At 57.1% G+C, this 21,120-nt stretch overlaps 2 protein-coding genes across 2 annotated transcripts in view; one reads left to right on the top strand and one right to left on the bottom strand.

Moving 5' to 3' along the window:
* The window catches only part of UNC5A (unc-5 netrin receptor A), a 59,341-nt gene extending 55,548 nt beyond the window's left edge, over positions 1 to 3,793 (top strand). Inside the window, exons 9-15 of the mRNA XM_074350242.1 lie at positions 349 to 436; positions 685 to 853; positions 975 to 1,208; positions 1,317 to 1,466; positions 1,551 to 1,715; positions 2,376 to 2,554; positions 2,789 to 3,793. Of these exons, the coding sequence (XP_074206343.1) occupies positions 349 to 436; positions 685 to 853; positions 975 to 1,208; positions 1,317 to 1,466; positions 1,551 to 1,715; positions 2,376 to 2,554; positions 2,789 to 2,954 (1,151 nt within the window). The 3' untranslated portion in view covers positions 2,955 to 3,793. The remainder of the gene's footprint in view (positions 1 to 348; positions 437 to 684; positions 854 to 974; positions 1,209 to 1,316; positions 1,467 to 1,550; positions 1,716 to 2,375; positions 2,555 to 2,788) is intronic.
* A 137-nt stretch (positions 3,794 to 3,930) lies between these two features.
* On the bottom strand, positions 3,931 to 21,120 carry HK3 (hexokinase 3). The gene is made up of 19 exons (XM_010946203.3): positions 20,973 to 21,120; positions 17,419 to 17,540; positions 13,534 to 13,696; positions 13,185 to 13,339; positions 12,980 to 13,099; positions 12,798 to 12,893; positions 11,896 to 11,995; positions 11,632 to 11,815; positions 11,000 to 11,155; positions 10,613 to 10,846; positions 9,994 to 10,289; positions 9,744 to 9,883; positions 9,542 to 9,661; positions 7,112 to 7,207; positions 6,840 to 6,939; positions 5,020 to 5,203; positions 4,748 to 4,903; positions 4,347 to 4,580; positions 3,931 to 4,260 (listed from the first exon to the last, which is right to left on the bottom strand). The coding sequence occupies exons 2-19, from the start codon at positions 17,512 to 17,514 to the stop codon at positions 4,116 to 4,118; spliced, it is 2,775 nt and encodes a 924-aa protein (XP_010944505.2). The 5' UTR covers positions 17,515 to 17,540; positions 20,973 to 21,120; the 3' UTR covers positions 3,931 to 4,115.

The raw sequence follows: 21,120 nt of genomic DNA, 5'->3' as shown, positions 1-21,120 counted from the left end.
CAAGGGGCCGTACTTTATCCTGGAGGCAGGGAAGGTTTTAAGTGGGTGACGGAGGAGGTAAGTACAGCATACCGCATACCGGGAGGTTCCAGAGTTTTCTGTGCCCAGGCTAACTAGACATGCATCTCTCACCTGAGCTCCTTCAGTCACTCCTGGGGTCACCCTGAGTCAGCTTCATGCCCATGTGGGTGGTTGGCCAGCCTGGCACTCCCGGTGGCACCTCTGCTCCCAGGCCAGGCTGGCATCAGTCAGTCCTCAGAGGGAGGCTCAGGAAGGGGCTGGTGGGGTGGGGTGCTGGGTGTCTTTGCAGCTGTGGTAAGCCCCGGCCCCGCTCCTGCTCTGTCGCAGGCATCAGCCTCCTCATCCCCCCAGACGCCATACCCCGAGGGAAGATCTACGAGGTCTACCTCACGCTGCACAAGCCAGAGGACGTGAGGTGTGGGCGTGGGCCCTGCTGCTGGGACTGGGCGGGTTCTGCTCCTGCCTGCTGTCACCATGACGCCCCTGCCCACCCACTGTCAGGCCTGGTCTGGCCTGGCCCAAGGGAGGGCGGGGGAAGAGCCGCTCCTAAGCTGCACCCAGCTCTGCAGCCCCCAACCCCAGGGTCTGCTGCCCTGTCCGGAGCCGGTTCCCAGGATGGCCCACTGACGCCTTTCCCTCCCCACCCATATTTCCCCACTTGAGGTTGCCCCTAGCCGGCTGTCAGACCCTGCTGAGTCCCATCGTTAGCTGCGGGCCCCCTGGAGTCCTGCTCACCCGGCCTGTCATCCTCGCCATGGACCACTGCGGGGAGCCCAGTCCCGAGAGCTGGAGCCTACGCCTCAAAAAGCAGTCCTGCGAGGGCAGCTGGGAGGTGAGCCCCAAGCCTCCCCACCCCAGCCAGGGGCTCGGAGAGGAGTCTGGCTTCCTGCCTGGCCCTTGAGCCACGCCCCCCACGACTGGCTGCAAGCTGACCCATTAGGCCCTGCCCGCAGGACGTGCTGCACCTGGGCGAGGAGGCGCCCTCCCACCTCTACTACTGCCAGCTGGAGGCCGGCGCCTGCTACGTCTTCACCGAGCAGCTGGGCCGCTTCGCCCTGGTGGGAGAGGCCCTCAGTGTGGCCGCGGCCAAGCGCCTCAAGCTGCTTCTGTTTGCCCCCGTGGCCTGCACCTCCCTCGAGTACAACATCCGGGTCTACTGCCTGCACGACACCCATGACGCACTCAAGGTACCCGGGGAGGCCGCCCGCGAGCGACGACCGCCCTGGCCCCGGGAGGGGGGCAGGAGGGCGGGACCCTCCTGGCCCCCAGGCTTGGCTGACGCTGGGACCCTGCAGGAGGTGGTGCAGCTGGAGAAGCAGCTGGGCGGACAGCTGATCCAGGAGCCTCGCATCCTGCACTTCAAGGACAGTTACCACAACCTGCGCCTGTCCATCCACGACGTGCCCAGCTCCCTGTGGAAGAGCAAGCTCCTCGTCAGCTACCAGGTGAGGGCACTCAGGGTGCCTGGAGCCGGGCACAGCTGACACGGGCCTGCCTAACGCCGCATCTCTGCACCCCTCCCTCCCCAGGAGGTCCCCTTTTACCACATCTGGAACGGCACGCAGCAGTACCTGCACTGCACATTCACCTTGGAGCGCATCAGCCCCAGCACCAGCGACCTGGCCTGCAAGGTGTGGGTATGGCAGGTGGAGGGCGACGGGCAGAGCTTCAACGTCAACTTCAACATCACCAAGGTGGGCAGGAGGGCGTGTCAGCACCGCTATGACGTGCTTCCCCGCGGGGCCTATCCTGCCTCCAAACCCACCTCCTCAAAGCCTCTTGGCAGCTTCCTTCGTCTCCTGGGGAGGGAGGCGCAGATGCACGTGTAGGCAGATGCAGAGAGATGCTGTGGGACTTGGGGAGGGGCTTGTGGAGGGTGTGGGAGCAGCAGGAAGGGGAGAGGAGATGGAGCTGGCCTGGGGGCCCTAGACGGCATCCCTGAGGAGGGACTTGTACTGGGCCTGGAAGGATGAGCAAGAATTAGGCAGGCGGCAATAAGGGAACTGAGTGTGGAGGACAGAGGCAGGGGGAAGAGAGCAGTGAGTTCTCAGTAGTCAGCAGAGTTCTGCCAGTCAGCAGAGGCGGGCAGAGGTGACCTAGGGAGGAGTGATGGGAGGAGAAGGAGAATGTCGTCAGAAGGCTCCTCTGCTCGTGGGCTGTGTGTCTGTGAGGCAGGTGGCTGCACTCCTGAGCTCCGGCGGGCAGGGCCCTGGCACTGGGGCTGCCCAGGAAGCACCAGTGCCCATGCTGTCCCCATGCCCTGGGGTGGTTTTTGAGTACTCCCCCACAGGAGGTGGCAGTGGGCCTGGGCTGGGAAAGTTCTAACAGGTACCTCCACCGTTCCCTGCCCCCAGGACACAAGGTTTGCTGAGCTGCTGGCCCTGGAGAGTGAAGGGGGGGTCCCAGCCCTAGTGGGCCCCAGTGCCTTCAAGATCCCCTTCCTCATTCGGCAGAAGATCATTACCAGCCTGGACCCACCCTGTAGCCGGGGTGCTGACTGGCGGACTCTGGCCCAGAAACTCCACCTGGACAGGTGGGTGGGTGATGGGCAGGGAGGGGCTAAATCTACCTGCAGTCCAGCCTGGGGAGGTAGGATGTGGCGGGGCGTGTGGACAGGGTGCACCGTGGAGCCTGTGCCCCAGCCACCAGCAGCTGGGGCATCCAGTGCACTTGGCTGAGGGGAGGCCCTGCCCTTGGGTGGTCTGGGAGGGAGGAGGCGGCAGCTGGGTGAAGCCAGGCCCCTGACTGTCTCCCCTCCCTTCCACAGCCATCTCAGCTTCTTTGCCTCCAAGCCCAGCCCCACAGCCATGATCCTCAACCTGTGGGAGGCACGGCACTTCCCCAACGGCAACCTCAGCCAGCTGGCTGCAGCAGTGGCCGGACTGGGCCAGCCGGACGCAGGCCTCTTCACAGTGTCAGAGGCCGAGTGCTGAGGCCGGCCAGGCCCACAACGCCTACACTCTCACCAGCTTTGGTACCCGCCAGGGACAGGCAGCAGCCAGACAGGGCCCTCCCCCCACAGCGGGGTGAGCTGCGTGGACAGGCCCCCTCCTGGCGGAGGCTGTCCCCTGACACTGGCCCTTCAGACCCTGCCCGCACTCCCTCCCCTCCATGGCCTGCCTGGCCAGGCTGGCACTGCCACCTGCTCCGACTCTGCCCTGGCCCCCGGGGCCCAGGGTGGACGTTGCCTGGAGCCCGGGCTGGGCCCAGCCCATCTGTGTGTGTGTGTGTGTGTGTGTGATGCTACCTCTCCTCCTGCCCCAGCCAGGGGGCCGCGCACACACGGGCACGCACGCACACGACGGGCTCGGGACGTGGCCCCGGAGCTCCTGCCTGAGCTGGACCTTATGCAAACACTTCTGTGCCTGCTGGGTAGGGGCACATCCGAGGGGCCCGGCTCCAAGCCTGCAGGACTGAGGGCCACAGCTGAACAGGGGGCAGCCCCTGGATTCAGGCACACAACCACCACAGGGGCATGTGCCCACGCATGTCCCGTGTGCTCTGTCACACACATCCCCCGACACACACATCTCATGCTGTACACCTGGAGGCCGCTCACGTCTCTCACGCCCGGTGTCAGTCCACACCTGCCTCTCACATGCTGCCCTTCTCCCACCCACCCAGGGACACCCGACGGCTCCTCCCTGATCCTCCCCCTGCCCCCCAGCCGAGAGGAGCCCTGCCCAACGGGGCGTGTGAATATGCAACGGGAGTCCCGGGCTGGACAATGGCAAGTGTGCGTGCTGTGGCGTGCCCGCTCCTGGGGCTGGCCGGCGCCCCCGTGAGGGGCCTGTCTTGTGAAGCTCGTGCCCTGACTCTGTCTTAAGTGCATTCGTGCACTTACACTTGGCCTTATGTACACAGCCTTGCCCGGCCGCCGGGGCGCGTAGGGATTTTAGCGGACGTGAATGTAAATAAATTATATATATATATTCCTAACCCAAGTGCTACTTCTCTCGGGGAAAGCTAGGCGTCGAGGCTAATGGCCATAAAGGGTCACACATGGCTGTCCTGGAAGTCCTGGGTGTCGGCCTGGCTGGGGAACAGGTGGGGTCCCAGCCCTGGTCCAGCAAAGCTGGTTGCTAGAGACTTCTTCAGACATGGGTCATCTGGGCCAGGCGACAGGCAACAGCAGTGACCAGGGCAGCACCTTTGCCAGACCCATCCTCCGACTGCAGGAAAGTGACTGCACAGCGAGGAGCCAGCTCTCGCACCGTGGCTGCCACCAGACTGGAGAAGCTGTGAGGGAGAGAGATGAGGTGAGCCCAGGTCAGACAGGCCCCCTGTGGCCATGCCTCCCTGCCCAGTCTGGCACCCAGACTCACTGGGGGTGCATCTTGTAGAGGGTCCCATCCACCCCTACGGATACGGTCAGCTCTTCCAGGCCCCGGTTCTCACGGATCTTCTCCACCACGGCAGCCACACCTGCCCCACAAAGCTGGGCGGCCCGCTGGGACACGGCCTGACACACCTCCAGGACCATCAAGGCATCATCTGAGGTCAAGGGCAGCCCCAGAGCCTCCAGGATGGCTCGGACCTGCCTCAGGGCCAGGCTGTCACTGGGGACAGGAAGGAACAGAGCACAGAGAGGCAGGATCCTGCATTAGCTCCCCAGCCTCATGCCTTCTCCGCCCTCTAGGGTGGACCTCCCTCCAGCCAGCGTTCCGCCCACGTGGATAGATGAGGTCCTTTTGGAGGTGGAGGGCGGTAGTGCAGGGCTCAGCACCTTTCAATCTCAGAGAGAAACTTGGTCTTGAAGATGTCCCTGGTCTGAAGGCGCTGGGTCGGCTGGCCCCGGAAGAGAACTCCAAGGCTGGTCAAATGCAAGAGGACGTGGCGGACGATCTCCCCCAGGTACATGCCGCTGATCATCTTCTCAAACCTGCACGAAAGTGTGTGTGCACAGGGCAGGCGATCCCAGCCCTGTGCTGCCACCAGCCACCAGCCACATCACCAGTGCCAGCCATCAGCAGGCACCCCTCCTGGCCCAACCCACACCTCTGCTTGCCAGGATTGATGGATGCCTGGTCCACACTTGCATCAAAGTTGGTGCTGAGCATGCCGAGAGAACCATCATCCCCAAAGGCACCCCACTCCATGTTGATGCACATGTGGCCTGAGTCCCCGGCCACGCTCGCCACATTCCGGAGCTCCTCCATGTAGCAGGCATTGGTGCCGGTTCCTGCAGAGAGGCCAGATGGTGTGGGAGCCATTTGCTGGTGCAGACACGATCTGTCTGAGCCCTTCCCACTAAGACGGCAAAATCTGGGCTCATTTCCTACCTCTCCATCTCTCCATGCTCATGACCTGTCCCAGGACCTGGTCCTCCTTCCTTTCTTATATCCCTTCTTCAGGCCCTGCCACCATCAAGCCCCCGGGCCTCCACTACCTCCCTTCTCATCACCACCATCAGTGCACTTCCCCTGCTACCCCAGGGTGCTCCCAAAGTGCCCATCAGTCATGTCATCCCCCTGGGAGATGTGTGACAGCCCCAACTGTCACACAGGTGACAGGCCCAAGCCTTCCTGGACTGGCCTCCCAGGTCTTTAGTCAAATAGCAGGTGCTGGGCCAGGAACCAAGAACAGAAATGAGACATAAGGAGCCCCACGGTAGCCAGAGCTCGGGCAGTGTGCAGCAACTCCGATACTGCCTTTGTGTGCCCAGAGAGAAGCACAAAGAAGAGCACCATGAGATCTCCAAGCCCAGGGGAGTCTTCCTGCCTAGAAGGCCAGGAAAAGCGGCAGAGAGGAAGTGCTGTTTTGATTTGACCTTGAAGCCAAGAAACTTCCAGGCAGAGGGCATGCCCTGGGTATAGGCATTCCCTTCCTCTCCCCAACACACTCGGCTCTAAGCAGGCGGGCTCCTCATCTGCTCCACCTAGAATTCCTCCATCCAGCTTTTATTCACACAGCAATCTGGGCCCACCTCCCCCTGAGCACCTCCAGTGCTGAGGTCTCTCCGTTCAAGAAGCTCCCAGTCTCATGCGAGGCTGCCGCGTACCTCCTGCTCTAAGAGACTGATGTCTAAGGAGCTATGGGAGCCCTGCCCCCCGCCGCCCCCCCCCCCCCGCCTAGCCAAATCCCTTCTTTCAAGACTTCCTTTTCAAGTCTCACTCATGTGGGGGCCCCTTTCTTTCTGAATCAGCCTTTTCACCCTGGCGTTTAGTCAGATTCAACTCTCTCTGATGACCACTGCTTTTCTGGGCCCAGTCCCCACCAAGCAGTCAGTCCCGAGAAGGCAGGTATTTCCCCCTCCCTTATGTGTCTTCCTGACCCCTCATCCAGCCCCGAATCGGCCACAGGATAGGTGCTTAATAAAGACTACTCATAGGACTGTCTCAGCTCACTCTCGGCACATCCCTCCTGCCACCCTCGCTGGGGTCCCACCCGGTTCCAAGCACTGAGTGTGCACCATGAGTCAGGGGTTGTGCTACACTTTGTCCCATCTCGTTTCACCCACAAAACCCCTTAAGACAGGCATCATTATTATCTCCATCTTGGACATAAGCCGAGGCTCTGGTGATTCGCCCAAGGTCATACAGGTGGGAACGGGCAGAGCGCGTGTTTCCACCCAAATCTGTGTGACTCCAAAGCTCACGTCCGTCTAACAGATTGAGGTTCAGAGAGCTTAAATGACCATGAGTCAGCAGCTAGCTGGGCTAGACACCCAAGTTGCAGATTCCCGGTCCAACAGAGTGTTCCAGGGCCCTGCTGGGTCAGGTAGGAATGAGGCCAATCCCCAAGGACAGGGGAATGGTCCAACTTGGGGAATCAATAGGAGGCAGTGAATTAGCACAAACGAGCAGCGCCCTTCTCACCAACGATGAGGCCGACTTCGCAGCGCGGGTCCTCATAGCCACAGGACATCATGGTCCCCACCGTGTCATTGACAATGGCAACCACATTCAGCTCCGTTGCCTGTGCACAAAAGGATGCTGCCAGTTGCTGGGCAACGTGGTCGTCACAGCAACCGGGGCTGGACCCAGAGGTCTCTGCTAAAGAGCGCGCCCCCTGTCAGGAAGTGGGAGACCCTTTGCTCCCCTCAAGACCTGTTGCAGCCCCAAAACATCCCTGGAAGCAGACTCCTCACCTGTCTGCGTCTGATAGCTTCCCGCAGCAGGCACACGACGTCTTGACCCTCACAGTCGGATGCATTGAAACCCTTTGTCCAGGTCAGGAGGATGCCCTGGGATGGGACCAAGGGGAGGCAGGAAGCTGGAGGGCCCTTGGAATCTCACTGTGCCTCCCCAAAGCCTGCATCCCATTGGAAGGCAGTATGTGATTCCCTCCACAAGGAGGATCCTGTGCCACCTGGATAAGGCCTTTCCCTCTGTCCCCTCCCAAGTCCCCAGAGGCTTCCAGAGTAAAGAAACCTATTAATAACCTTTCAGCCTACATCTTCTATTTTTAGTGTCAAAATGCTCAGATGGTCTGAGGGTCTGGCCATTTTAAGACATCTGCCCAGAAGGACTGGCCCTTCATAATTGGATTAGAAATGAACAGAGCTGGTGAGATGAGTGCTGTGTGTGAGAAAGGAAAGGACAGAGCAGTCTCAGTGGTCCAAATGACAGCAGAGTCTGCTCTTCCAGAAAAAATGAGCAAGAGTTACGTGAGAGGAAGGAATTCTTGGAGTTGGGACAGAGCTGTGTCAATGGGAGGTTCATTCGCGTGTTCCAGATACAAGTGAAGAACGAACGGAAAAACCAGAATCCAGGCCCCTGGGCAGGACAGGAGGGGACAAGGCAGTTTACTGTGAGAAGCGGACCTTAAATTGTGAACTTAGTGACAAGGGACTGGCTGGACTGCTCTTTTCTTACTGCGTTTCCTCTAAGGGAGGGGGCAGGGGGAACTATTCCACTGCTCTTGGGAGAAAATAACTGCTCTGCCCAAACCAGAAACATAGAGAGGAGGACTGGGGATCTCCGGGGCAGGAGGCTTTAGAAATATTAACTGACATTTCCTCCACGAATATTTCCTTTTATCCCTTTTTCCATGTAACCACAGCTGGAGTATTCTGTGCTCTTTGTCTCAAAAACAGAAACCAGATAGAGTGAGAGCAAGTGAGAGGGAGCCAGTTAGGGGGGCACCGGATCACGAGCAACAGCAAAGCTTTCCCGCTCCCAGACAAGAGACAGGTGAGGCTGGGGGAAGTCAGAACCAGGCTCCAGATGGCTTCCCAAGAAGGGTGTCCTAGGCCCTCCACCCTGGACATGCCCCTGTTGGGGAGGGGAGGAAACCGAAGGGGTTTGGGTAATCTGAGAACAGTGGTGGCCTCTGCCATCCTTCCCCTCTGTGGAGAAGCTAAGGTGTCAAGGGAGGTGTTGAGACACAGAGAGGAAGAGACAGAGTCCAGACAGCTGGGCCTGGACAATTCCCCAATGTCGCAACTTGTATGCACATTCTATGCAGCGAAGGAGGGGCCCCTACCAAATGAAGAGGCTCCCTGAATTGATTAAGTTTTCACCCCTGAAAAGAATGTGGGCTCAACATAGAAACTGAGTCCAGTCACAGAAAACGTAGGATCATGTTTCCTGCATGCCTGATTTTGCACACAGAGTCCCACCTGCTTCTCCCACCTTACAAGGAATAGTCAAAAGGTGCCAGAATGCTCAGCCTGGAGGGAGGAGACCAGCAGAGAGACACCGCCAGATGCGCGATGCGAAGGAAAGCAGAGCACAAAGGCCCGTGTCCGAGAGGGCAGAGTGGGAGCAGAGCGCGGATGAAAACCACAGCAAGGCTGGCGGGAGTGGAGGAGGCAGGGCTCTTCAGGGAGCACAGGTGTAGAAAGACCTGGTGGGCGCCTTCAGGGCCCGCGAGCGCCTCATCACAGCAGCTTTTCGGCACAAGTTGGGGGGCATTGGGGAGGAGACTCCTGGGAGCTTAGACGAGGCCTGGGAGGAGCCATCTCCACGACAGGCCTTAGGGGTGTGTGTGGAGAGTCTGGCGTCCCTGTTGAAGCACGCGGTGGTGAGTGCAGAGTGGGTGCCGTGCCTAGACCTGTGCCTGCTGCTCCAACCCGAGCCAGGAGGGGCACCAGCCAGGCCGGGAGGGGGAGGGCAAAGAAACCAAGCAGTCACAAGCCTTTTCGAGAAAGAGAGCAAATGCTGCTCCCCGCAGGTTCCCTCAGCCAGGCCACAGGTGCTTCAAGGAGACACGCAGTCTGTCCTCTGGTCAGCCCCGATCTCAGCCCGTGCTGCTCCCAAGTGCGCAGACCTAACCCTGGCTCCACCCTCCTGCCCAGTGGCAGCCCCCAGGCTTATTCATGTCTGTCTCCATCCCACACCTTTTCACGGCTCTGGATGCCGGGCCACTTCACCACACCCTGGCCACCTGGGCACACAACAGGGCCTGCACCCAGTCTGGGGAAACCGAGACTGGGTGCAGGCCCAGCCCAGCAGTGCCTTCGCCCACCCCTCTCACCAGCCCTGGAAGCCCTCTCCGGGCCTCCTGCCCACTCCACGAAGAGTGTGTTTGGTGGAAAGCCCTGGAGGATGGCTTCCCCCAGCCTTCCGTCTCTCACCTGGTCCAGGCCGAGCTGCCTGCATGGGAAGGAGAAGGTGAAACCCAGGGGGAGACTCTGCCCACTTAGGCCCTGCTTCTGCTGGAAGTCCACGATGCAGTCCACAATGTGGTCAAAGAGCTGAGGGGTGGGGCGAGTCAGGGAACAGGACACCTGGCCCTTCCCCCTACCCAGACATCAACCCCAGGCTGTGAGTGAGTACCTGCTGTCCAGAGCCCTGGGCCACACACTCCGGGATAGAGTAGATCTGGCTGGAGATCTGCACACCTCCCGTGGCCACACGCACCAGGAGGACCCGGAAGTTGGTGCCCCCCAGGTCCAGGGCCAGGAAGTCCCCACGTTCTATGGAGCAGAGGCCCTCAGTGCCAAGACAGAGCTGGTGGCCCTACCCTAGCATATGCTGTGACCGCAGGAGCCCGTGACCCAGCCCCACAGTCAGGCCAGGTCCCTACCGCTGCCATCAGGTGTGGCCCGGACGTAAGTGGGCAGCATGCGGAGGGAGGAGGCCTCTCCACGGAGCCCCCTGGCCATGGCCTCTCGCATCTGTGCCTGCACCGCTGCCAGCTGCTCACGGGTCAACCGGAATGGGGCCAGGGTCTCCTCCAGCAGGCGCCGGTGGGCAGCCAGGCGGGCAGCCACAGCAGTCACCATTGCCACGCCCCGGCCGCCCCCATCCACAGAGGGGATGAAGGAGACATCACATTTAGGGGCCAGGAGCATCACTGTCTCCTGCAGAATGCTGAGGAACCTGCACAGACACATGGCAAGTTCACCCTGGCTTGGTACCTGGACTGACCCCCACGGCTTGTTGAAGCCCTGGGCTCCCTCACTTCAAGCCAATTCAATTCTAAATCCATCTGTGCACCAACCATACATACAGTGCCCCCAGTGACCCCCTCCTCTGACCTCTTCTGGCCTCCCCTGACCCCCATCTGTCCTCACTCTGCTTGGGTGCCATTTGTACCCACTGCCTTGCACCCATGGTACCAGAGTGCCTTCCAGGTGTGTATCACAGACACACACACACGTTCCTGCTACCTGCTCACACAAGGTCATTTGTATTCCCAATACCTGGGGTGTCGCTCAAACACTCGGCCTCCAGTGGCCACAGCAATCTGAAGTGTCTCCTGCTCGCGGCTGCGCTGGAGGCGGGAGAGGACGGCGGCCAGAGCAGCTGCACAGAGCTGGGCAGCCCGCGTGCACACAGCCGCACACACGTGCCGCACGAGCTCAGTATCTGAGGCCCTTGGACGCAGGCCTAAGTCCTGCAGGATAGTGTGCACACGGGCTGCCCCAGCAGAGGGACTAGGGGGGACAGGGTGCTGCTTTGGGGCTCAAGTAGCCCAAAAGCTCCCTGCCCCCCACCAGAGCTCTATGGCTACTTCGGGGAGAGAGGATTCCGCCCCCCACCCCAAGCTGAGACTCCCTTTGTCGCAGCCCCTTGCCTCCCGCACTTACTCCTCCATCTCAGCCACATGTTCCAGGAGGATGCCACCTCTGCTTAGCAGAGCAGGGGAAGTGCAGCCACCGAAGAGGACCCCGCGCTGGGCCAGGTGAGCCAGCACCAGCCGCACCAGCTCACCCAGGTACAGTCCCCCAATCATCTTCTCAAACCTACAGGCAAGAAGTGTGGCTGGACAGAGACTTTCCTAAGCCCTCAGCCCACCTGGCCCCACTTCCAGGAACTCTCAAAGAGGGGTGATTTTCTTTGGGGCCCCTGACTGAAAGTTCCAGAAGCAAATGGCCTCCTAGGAGACAGGTGGCTGTTTACCCAGACTCCGCTGTCCTCTCTGGCTTAGGTTAGGTTCAAGGGGGTTCCTGGAGGGTGGCAGGACCGAAATTAGGGCAGGAGACATTTTGCTTGGCTACTCCCAACCCCTAACCCCTGTCGGAGCTGGCAGAGTCAGGAATAAGGGAGGGCCAAGGGTTGAAAACTCTGCATTCTAGAACCTTGAGCCATTCCTTCTTTGAGTCTGGCTGGGGCCCCCAGGATGCAACCCAGAGACCCCAGAGGCAAGCAAGAGGGTGGGGCCTAAGGGCTGGAGTACAGGGACAGTGGAGAGGGAAGGAACAAAGCAGTGACAGGCCACCTCTGGGCACCCGGATTCAGGGACTCGTGGTCCAGGGCGTGGTCAAAAGTGGTCAGCACTGGCCCCAGGGCCCCGTCATCACTGAAGGAGCCCCACTCAACGCTGATGCAGACGCGGCCCCGGTCCTCATCCAGCACAGCCACATGCCGGGCCTCCTCCATGTAACACGCATTGGTGCCAGTGTCTATAAGGGACAACACCATCAGGGCCTGCAGACCCGGCAGCCAGGTGCCCCACTCACCATCACAAATGCCCGTGGCTCACCTACAACCAGCCCGACTTCACAGGGCCCAGCCCCCGGCTCACAGCCCATCATGGTGCCCACTGCGTCATTCACCACGGCAACCACGTCAATGCTGTAGGCCTAGACAATGGAGAGGGCAGCGGCTGGGGCCTGGTTTTGAGCGACACGCCCAGAGCCCATGAAATGCGTGTTCTCATGGCCCACACATCCGTGTCACATATGCTCTAAGCCCTCCCACCCATCCCTCCCCTGCCTCTTGGCTCCTCGGCCCCTAACTCAGGCCCTGGAGGTCTCAGGGTTCCCAGCCTCAGCCATGACTTCCAGAACACCAGTACTCCCCACAGGATTACAGGCTGTGTTGTAGGCAACTTGCTCGCTTTCCCTGGTCCTTGCCTGGCTCCCCAAGCCTGCTCCTCTCAGCGCTGACTTCCAGCCACTCACACAGCAGATCCAGATCGGCCTTTCTCAGGCATCCAGACTTTTGCATGTTCCCTTCTATGAAATTAGACCTTCCTTCCCAGCCTCAGCTCATGCACCTGGCAACCTCTTCCTTCAAGTCTCCTCTCAAGTCGTGGTGAACCCTTCCCTGTTCTCCCAGAGTCATCAGAACCACCTTCTCAACAGGGACAACATTTTATTGGAATGCTTTCCCCACTAGACTGTGAGTTCCTTGAGGACAGGATCAAGTCTTTTCGTCTTTGTTTCCCTCCATGGTCCTGAACATTTATTTGACCTTTCTTAGCCTCAGTCTCCTTACCTATAAAATGAGAATGGTAGCAGCATTTACCCGAGGGTTAAACTGGATAAAGGATACAAACAGGAAAGGAAAGCAGGCCCCCCAGAAGCACAGCACAGTCTACATGTGCTGGGTCCAGGTCCAGGCCACATGGGCAGCCCTCCCAACGCCCCTGCCTCCACTCACCCCCTGCCTCTGGATAGCATCTCGCAGCAGCTGGACCACATCCTGACCTTCCACACCACTGCACCTAAAACCTTTGGTCCAGGAAATGAGTGTGCTCTGGGGGCAGAAAAGTCAGGTCAATCCTCCAACGGCCTTCATGGGGCTGCAGCCCACCCACTGTCCCTGCAACCACTCCACCTCACCTTGTCCAGGCCTGTCTGGTGACAAGGGAAGGAGAAGCTGAACCCAAGCTGCAGACCCTGATTGCCCACAGGGAACGCATCCAGGAACTCAGACAGGCAGCGGGCGGCAAAGTCAAAAAGCTGTGGGACCAGTGAGGGGCTTAGCTCTGCCCACTGGAGCTCAGGCTGCCCAGCAAAGCCCAAAGTCTGGGTAGTGAGCGCTCACCTGCTGACCAGGACCCACCATCACCTCTTGGGGGATCACAAACTCCCGGCTCTGGGGCTCCATCCTGTGCCCTTTAGTGCCCATCAGGGTCACCCATAGAACACGCAGTGAGGCTCCTATGGCCCCCAGCTCCAGCACCACGAAGTCTCCTTGCTCTGGGGGCAGGCAGGTAACAGAAAGGCATGAAGCTGATGAGACCAAGCTCTCTGCCTCCCAGAAATATTCCCAAGGCCCATAAAATCTCGTCAAGGGACTACAGAGATGGGGACAGGGATGAGGAGCTTCCCCCTCCCCCAGATCAGAGCCCTCTCTGCAGGCCTGGCCACTCGTCTCTGTCTATGCCACCCACCAGTGCCATGCGGGACAGACCCCACATATGTGGGCAGCATCCGGACAGTAGGGGCAGGGTTGGCCTGCCCGCTCAGCGCCTGCTCCATGGAGCCCAGGAGGCTGGCTTGGATCTGCCGCAGCTGTGCCCCTGTCACCTTGAACTGCCGCAGGCACTCCTGCACCTGAGGAGAAATAAGCCAACAGCTGAGTGGGAGCCCTGCTGGCCTAGCCAAGTCCCCCAACTCCAACCAGGACAGAGGCCAGCCTGGCCCGGCTCAGACCTCCCTTCCCCAGTCCAAACAAGCACCTCTCCCGCAGCTTCCCTAGGGGCTGGCCTGAGCCCTGCTTGAGCCCTCTGTGAGCCTTGCTGATCTCCCCCACACTTGCTCATCCCCATTCCTCGCCTCTTCACACATCCTGGCTCTCTTGCTGCTCACAGCTTGCACCAGCTCCTACATCCTCAGAAGGCTTTGTTCTGGAGGGAAGACCCACCCCCTTCCTCCTGCTCCATTCCCTCATGGCTTCTCAGCTCCATAGATCCCCTGTCCCTTCCACTACTTTGAATTCAGGATTGGCAAGGCCTCTCCCTTGTCACCCCATGACTGATTTGCTCTGGCTTCCCAGAACCCAGGGCCGAGCTGCTCAGTGAATTATTGTTGGATGAGCAAATGAACGGACAAATGCATGGATGAACTTCAAGTTCAGGTGTGTCCCTCTCTCAGTCCAGTCAACTATGGAGCCTGAGCAAGCCCAGCCCAGGAGAGCTTGGGGGAGCCACACCATGGAGGACAGTCCTCCCACCAGTCAGCCATCCTTGCCATAGGCATTGAGTGAGCCCCTAATATGCACCCAGCACTACTCTAAGCACCATACCTGCACAACCAGCCAAGTCTGCTCCTGTGGAGCTGAGATTCCAGCTGGGGTGGAGGGGGAGGCAGGAAATAAGCACAGAAATATGTAATATGGCTCTGGGAGTAACGGAAGGGAGGAAAAGCAGAAATAGAAGTTCGGGGATGACCGGGGAGGAAGAAGTATTTTGGGATGTTGGTTGGGGAAGGTCTCCCTGCAGAGGTAACCTAAATGAAGGACGAGAACGAGCCATTTGAAGATCTGGGGGAAAAGCACAAAGGGATTTTCTTCAGAGCGGATGGATTTGGGGAAAGGCTGGGCCAGGGGTGGCTCAGAGTGAAGGGAGAAGGGGGCAGGCACGGAAAGCAGCAGATGGGACACCCCAGGTTCTTCTCCACCAGAAGCCTATTGTTGGGAAGCTTAAGAAAAGCTCCAAGATCTCATGTCTATGGGGAAATCTCCCCTGTTCAACCCTCTGGCCTATCCTTCAAAGAGGCCCCAGCAGCCTCCCTGGGTTCGTTGGAAGGTCCCACCCCGGACCCCATTCTCCCAGACTTAGCCTTTCCCAGGCCCCCACTGCCTGTCTCAAAGGAATTCCATTCCTATAACCCACTGTCCTACACTGGGCCCATATTTGTAATCACTCAGGCACCGAGATAACAAGGCAAGGAGAGCCAGGGAGGAGGGGCTGCCAACTGGGGGAGATGGGGGTGACTCAGTCCCACCCCTGCTTTAGGAAGAGGATGGGAAACAGACCCCTAAGGAGGCAAATGATCCTAAGTGGAGTGCCAGATGTTCCATTCCATATCCCCGTTACAGCAGGTGGCTTCCAGTAGCCATGCACGCTAGGAGGGGTTATTCCTATGTCACAAATGAGGAAACCGAGGCTCAGAGAGGGACAGTCATCTGCCTAATCCAAGCAGCTATTAAGGGCAGGGTGGGACCTGGAACCAGATCTGTCCGACTGCAAAGGTGTTTCCACATAAACGTGAAGCCTTACAAAAATTAGCAATTTCACCTGAAAGGAACCCAAAGCTCTGATGAGGGCTGCAGCAAAGAAACCCCACAGGACTTGGGATGAGAACATTTACATCTGAGATATTGCCTTGCCACTTCTTGGCTATGTGGCCCTGGGCAAGTTAAACTTCTTTTTGACATGATAATATTACCCCCTATGCAACACCAAGAGATAATACTCAAAAGGCCGCAGGGGCCAAGTCTTGTATCTCAGGGAGTGGCTGGCTTGCGGCAAGCACACAGGAAGGATATGCTGATTGAGTGGCTGCTGTGGCTCAAGAATTAAAGGAGATAATGTATGTGAAAGGGTAGAGTGCTGTTCAGATGTGAGGGATACTTTATTATTGCTCAATGACAACCACAGAGGTATGGAGAAGTCAATGGCTAGAGCAGATCAATGTTCCTCCTTTTCATCCTGGGTGCAGTGAGAGGTGCATGAGGAGTGACTAGGAGGTGGCAGAAGCCTCAGGAAAGACAGGAGGACGACCCTGCTGTGTGGGTTGGTCTGGGCCCATCCCCTCACCTCTCTGAACAGGGTTTGTCCTCTGTCCACCAGAACAAAATCAGCACCCACTTCTCAGAATTGTTGTAAGGACCGAGAAGACAGCAGATGTGAAGGGGTGGGACTGTGGCTGGCCATGCTCAGTGGCCATGCTCAGTGTGGGCGTGCTCAGGGGAACGTGGGTCCCCATTCCTCAGCGCACAAGTGCACTAGCAGCCTGGAGAGCCGGATTCCATGCCCCACCCTGGTGACAAAAACAGTCCTGCGGGAAAGGATCGGGCCGGGACTCAGACAGGTCTGGGCTCTGACCACTCGTGGTTAACTAACCTTCTCCTCAGATCATCGTGGGAAAGGGAGCTAAGGGTGAGGCCAACAGTGCTGAGGCCACAGGAAATCTGATGTTCCCGTGAAGTTCCCCCAAAGCCAAAGGGAATTGTCTTTAAATGGCAGGGGTGTTCAATGGAGCTAACAGGGTGGGTGTGGGACCCTCATGGGAGTCTCAGGAGGGAGGGAGCAAAGTGAGAGAGGAGATGGTGGCAGGCCCCAGAGCAAGCCCTGGCAGGGCCAGCCCCACGGCCCAGCCGTTGCTCCCTTCCGTGGCCCGGCTGGAGGCCGTGCACAGAGGACCCGTTTCCAGCAGGGTCTGGCGCAGGGGTTACACAAGTGTAAAGTGGAAGCACGACATGCAGCGGGGGCGATGCCCCCCCCCCCCCGGTTTGGGCAACAAGCCAAGTCCAGCAGATGTCAGAATGGACTGGAAAGTAAAGAAACTGCAGGGAACAATCTGAGGACCCTTCCATGGATGCCTCCTTTGTGCAGGGTCCCCATTAGCTCCCTTAACCCTGCTGGGGGTGGAAGGATTAGACTTTATTTTCCTCCATTTCACTGATGAGGAAACAGAGAGACGAAATGACTTACCCAAGTGTTTCCTGCTAAAGGGTGTGGTAGGCAAGGGCATCTAAATCTTGGTCAAGATAACAGAAAAAAAGAGAAACTCATCCTGAGTTAACCTGAGGCACATGGACCTACTGCACAATAACCTCCAAGTTGAGTTCTGCACTAAAATCCTCTCTGCGTGCCTGACCACAGTGGCCGTGTTGTGGCGAGGGAGACATGCGGGAGTGACTAGAGAAGTGGGGACGGGAAGGGCCTTAACCCAGCTTTCTGCCAGAAAACCCCAGGAGGGTCCTTTCTAGACTGAGACAACCCATCCTGGGCAGGGCCGGTGCCTGTGTGGCAAGGCAGCAAAAAACATTTGGACCTGAAACACCTCGGCTCAAGCTCCTGCCATGCCTTAAACTCAAGGCATGACTCCTGCCTAAGCCCCCTCTTCCTCAGCTGTAAAATGAGGAGATAACCCCCACCTTGCAGTGGTGCAGAGCCTGGAAGATAAAGCTACTAGGTCAAATGTGAAAGACTCAGTAAGCTGGAAAGGGCTGCCTGGGTGGGAGCCCATGGCCCTACGGCACCTTCAGCAGCTCCTGCTCTTGACAGCCTTGTATAGGCATGAGAACAGGAACCCAGTGCTGAACTTACCAGCTCAGGGCTGTTTGAGGGGCAGGGCAAGGCTTCCTGGGGGCAGCCGGGAGCTCCATCCCCTTGCTGCAACCCTAGAGGCCCCACGGAGTCCATGTGGTTCCACGGTATGGGGTGGCCACCTATGGGAGGAAAGGGATAGCCTGGGTGAACCGATACTCTGCAGGCAGGCTCCTGGAGGCCGTGATGCAGACCCTTAGCTTTCTTGCTTCTGAAGGGGACCAGGAAGATGTGGGCAGAGCTCAGAATCTCTGACATCAAAGACCCTTTAGTAAACAACCAGAAGGCCCTCATTTTCCAGAGCATGGACAAGAGAGCACGGGGAAGACTGATCTCTAATCCCAATGCCATTCATTCATCCTGTTGCTCACTCCCATTTACCAGTCCCTGATCCCTACCGTGCCAGATGCTGGGGTACAGACGAAGCAGACTGGGCCCCACCTCAGACACCTCACAGCTTTACCAGTGATCATAGTATGGTTGACACAGGCAGTGATAAGAGATGGACTTGCTGCTGCACTTGCGGGTTCGGGAATGTGCTAGAGGTTTGGAGCAAAGGGTGTGAGGTAAGGAGGAACCAAAGACCTCCTGGAGAAGCAGGCAGGCTGGCTTGGCACACTTATGCCAAGTTAAGGTGTGTGAATTTCATGCTGAAGAGAGATGTGGACAGGAGTGGATCTGTGCTTCAGAAAATGTTTCAGTGGTGCCATGACTTTGGGCAAATCATTTATGACTTCTTTGCATTTCAGTTTCTTCATCTGCAAAAAGCAGGAGAAAATAATGCCTACTTTCACAAGGTTGTCATGAGAATTAAATGGAGCCACACCAAGGAAAATGCCTTGGGAACTGTAATGTGCAACACAAACATCTGGGTGGGTTTTGGAAAGTGAGGTGATGCTGGGCTGAAAGAACCCTGTGCTCAGCGTTGAGGACCCAGCTCCCCACGAAGGAACCATACCAGGCCTCTCAATCTCAGGCTTACGTTTTTTCATTTGCAAGATGGGGACACACATATGTCAAAGGGCTGTGTGGAGCAAATGAGATAATGAGAGCAAAGACCCTCGCTCAGAATGCGCCTTCAGATTTATGTAGCTGGTTCTGAACTGAAATTCTAGGAGCCTCAATTTCCTCTTCTGTAACAGGACAAAAGTTCAGTTGTGCAAATTAAGGAAGTTAATGGTTCTGAAAGTCCTCCGCACACTGTAAAGGACTGTAGAAATGTCAGGGATTTTGCTCACTCAAGCTAGAGGTGGTATTGCTGCTCCAGGAAATTCCCAAGAGAGCCTTCGATGATTCAGGTGCCCTTCAGGGGTGGAAGAAAAGGGAAATGCTGTCACAGGCCCAAGATGGGTGGAAGGCAACTGGCTACTGAATTATACCCCCTCTCCTCCTACTGCAGCAAAACTTTGAGAAAGTTACCTTCCCGCTTATGCAACCTCTCCCCACCTCCTACTCCCACCATGCCCATGAATTTGCCCTCCCCGTGGTCATCTGTGATCTCCTAGCTGCCCAATACTAGCCTTTTCCTCAGTCCCCACCCTTACTGCCCTCTCTCAGGCATGCAAAGCCATGCGTATTCTCTACACTGCAAAATTCTCGTCCCTTGGCTTTGAGAGTCAGTCTCTCCTGGGCCTCCTTCCTGAGTCTCTCACAGTCTTCATCAATAACTCCTCTCCTCTCCTCTCCTCTTAAACAGTGGGGCCCCCAAGTTTCAGAAAATAGTTACCTTCTCCACACTCCCTCTTAATCTCACTCATCCCCAAAGTTTGATTAAAACCTGTGCGAAGGCTCCCAAATCTACCCGTCCTGAGCCAAATCCCAAAGTCCTATGGTCTGTTAGCATCTCTGGATGCTGGAAAGGGCTCCTCAGACTCAATGGTCAAAGCCACGTTCATTTTCCTCCTTCACTTTTCCCCATGAAACTCTTTTCCTGGAGACATTCATGCTGCTTGTGCACATCCATGACCCTCAACGCCTCTGTGCAATCTGCTCTCAGGCTGAAAGAGCAGAGAGCGGGACGAGCCCTCCGGTGTGTCCCTCCTCCCGGTTCCCACAGCCCCTGCCCTGGGCCTTCCACTCATCTGATGGTTCCAACAGTCTCTTACTTGATACTCTGTTGTTTGTTGGTTTCGTGAGTAATACTTCAATCAAACAATACATATCCCACAAGAGATGTTTATATTTGGTAGGAAACATCAGAGTTTATACGCCACCTTCCTGACACAAGCTCCGGGTATCGCTTCCCCACTTCTCCGGCTGCCTTTTTGCCCAAAGGCAAAAAGACAAAAGACAAAGGACATGCATCTGTGGAGTTCAGAGCCAACACCCCCCATCCCATTGTCAGAATCCATTGATCACAAAGTGATCTTGAGAAGCCGGTCTGCACTGGAAGTTACTCTCTTTCATGCCTTTGGTTGAAAGATGAGATTCTGAAACTTTTTAAAAGACTATGACTGGGGGGAGGGTATAGCTCAGTGGTAGACTAAGTGCTCAGCATGTGAGAGGTCCTGGGTTCAATCCCTTCCTAATTAATACTCTTGCTCCCTTCTGTCCACCTTCCCATCCCACCAATGCCCAACACGTTACCAGAGTGACTGTGCAAAAATAGATTTTATCATGTCATTCCCCAGCTCTATCTCCACTAAGAAAGGAAGTAAACCTTCACATTGTGATAGCTCCTACTGCAGAAAAAAAAAGTCCAAAATTCTTTATTGTGGCATTGCAGGCCCCTCACACTGTCCTCAACACACGCTTCCCCTCTTGCTACCCTCCTTCATACTCCAGCCACACTGACTATGAGCTTCGCCCTGCTGGCCAGCCTTTGCTCACAGCCTTCCCCGGAACTGTCATGTCTGAGTCATCACTGCTTCTTCAATGCCCAGCACAGGGCTTGGCATATGTAGGGGTTATGGAGAGTTTTTTCTTATTCAGAGAACCAAGGAATCAGTTTCCGATAAATCTCCCCAATGTCACATAATACCTACACTCAGTTTCCAAATCTGTCAAACATATGTTCCATGTGTTACAGGTCTGCTTTGAGGATAAAATGGGGTAACCAAGGCAGTTACCTTTGAAAAGGGCCAAGGGCTGCTTATGTGGTGAGATTTCACTCTCCTTTCGAGGCCCTGCTGGCTCATTCACTCACTCACTCTCTTACTCATTCCCTCTTCTGTTCTGACATTTATTCAGCACTTCCAACATGCCAGAGACCGTGAAACTTCCCCAGGTAGCTCCAGTATTTATGTCTGTCTCTTCCAGCTGAGAATCCCTGTAGAGGGGGACCTGTCTCCCATATCACTAAATCCCCAAAATGCGGCCCAGGATCTATACGTGTTTGAATAACTGTGGGCCTCTTGGCTTAATTCAGCTCAACCAGCTACACAGAACGAGCCTTCCTTCTGGAAGGTATCCCAGGGGCCTCTGCTGACGATGGGAACCACCTTTGAGGTCCAGCCAGCTTAGTCTTTCCAGGCTCAACTCATCTACGTTGGACTAAACAGGAGAGATGAGGGCGAGGGGCTGGACCTGAGGCAGGAATTAGATGAGGTTCTTACCTGGGAGAAGCAGCAGCTGGTCACTCTCTTCAGACCTGGGCTCTTCTCTCAATATAAGGCATCCCACTGACCTGGTTTGCACTCAAAACTGAAACTCACAAGTGATCTGAGATATACTGTCCCCAAGCCCCACCCTCTTACTGGGCAT

This window comes from Camelus bactrianus, chromosome 22, assembly GCF_048773025.1.
Source record: "Camelus bactrianus isolate YW-2024 breed Bactrian camel chromosome 22, ASM4877302v1, whole genome shotgun sequence".
NCBI lineage: Eukaryota > Metazoa > Chordata > Mammalia > Artiodactyla > Camelidae > Camelus > Camelus bactrianus.
Note: the sequence above shows the minus strand (reverse complement) of the source record. Positions and strands in the feature narration are given on the sequence as shown.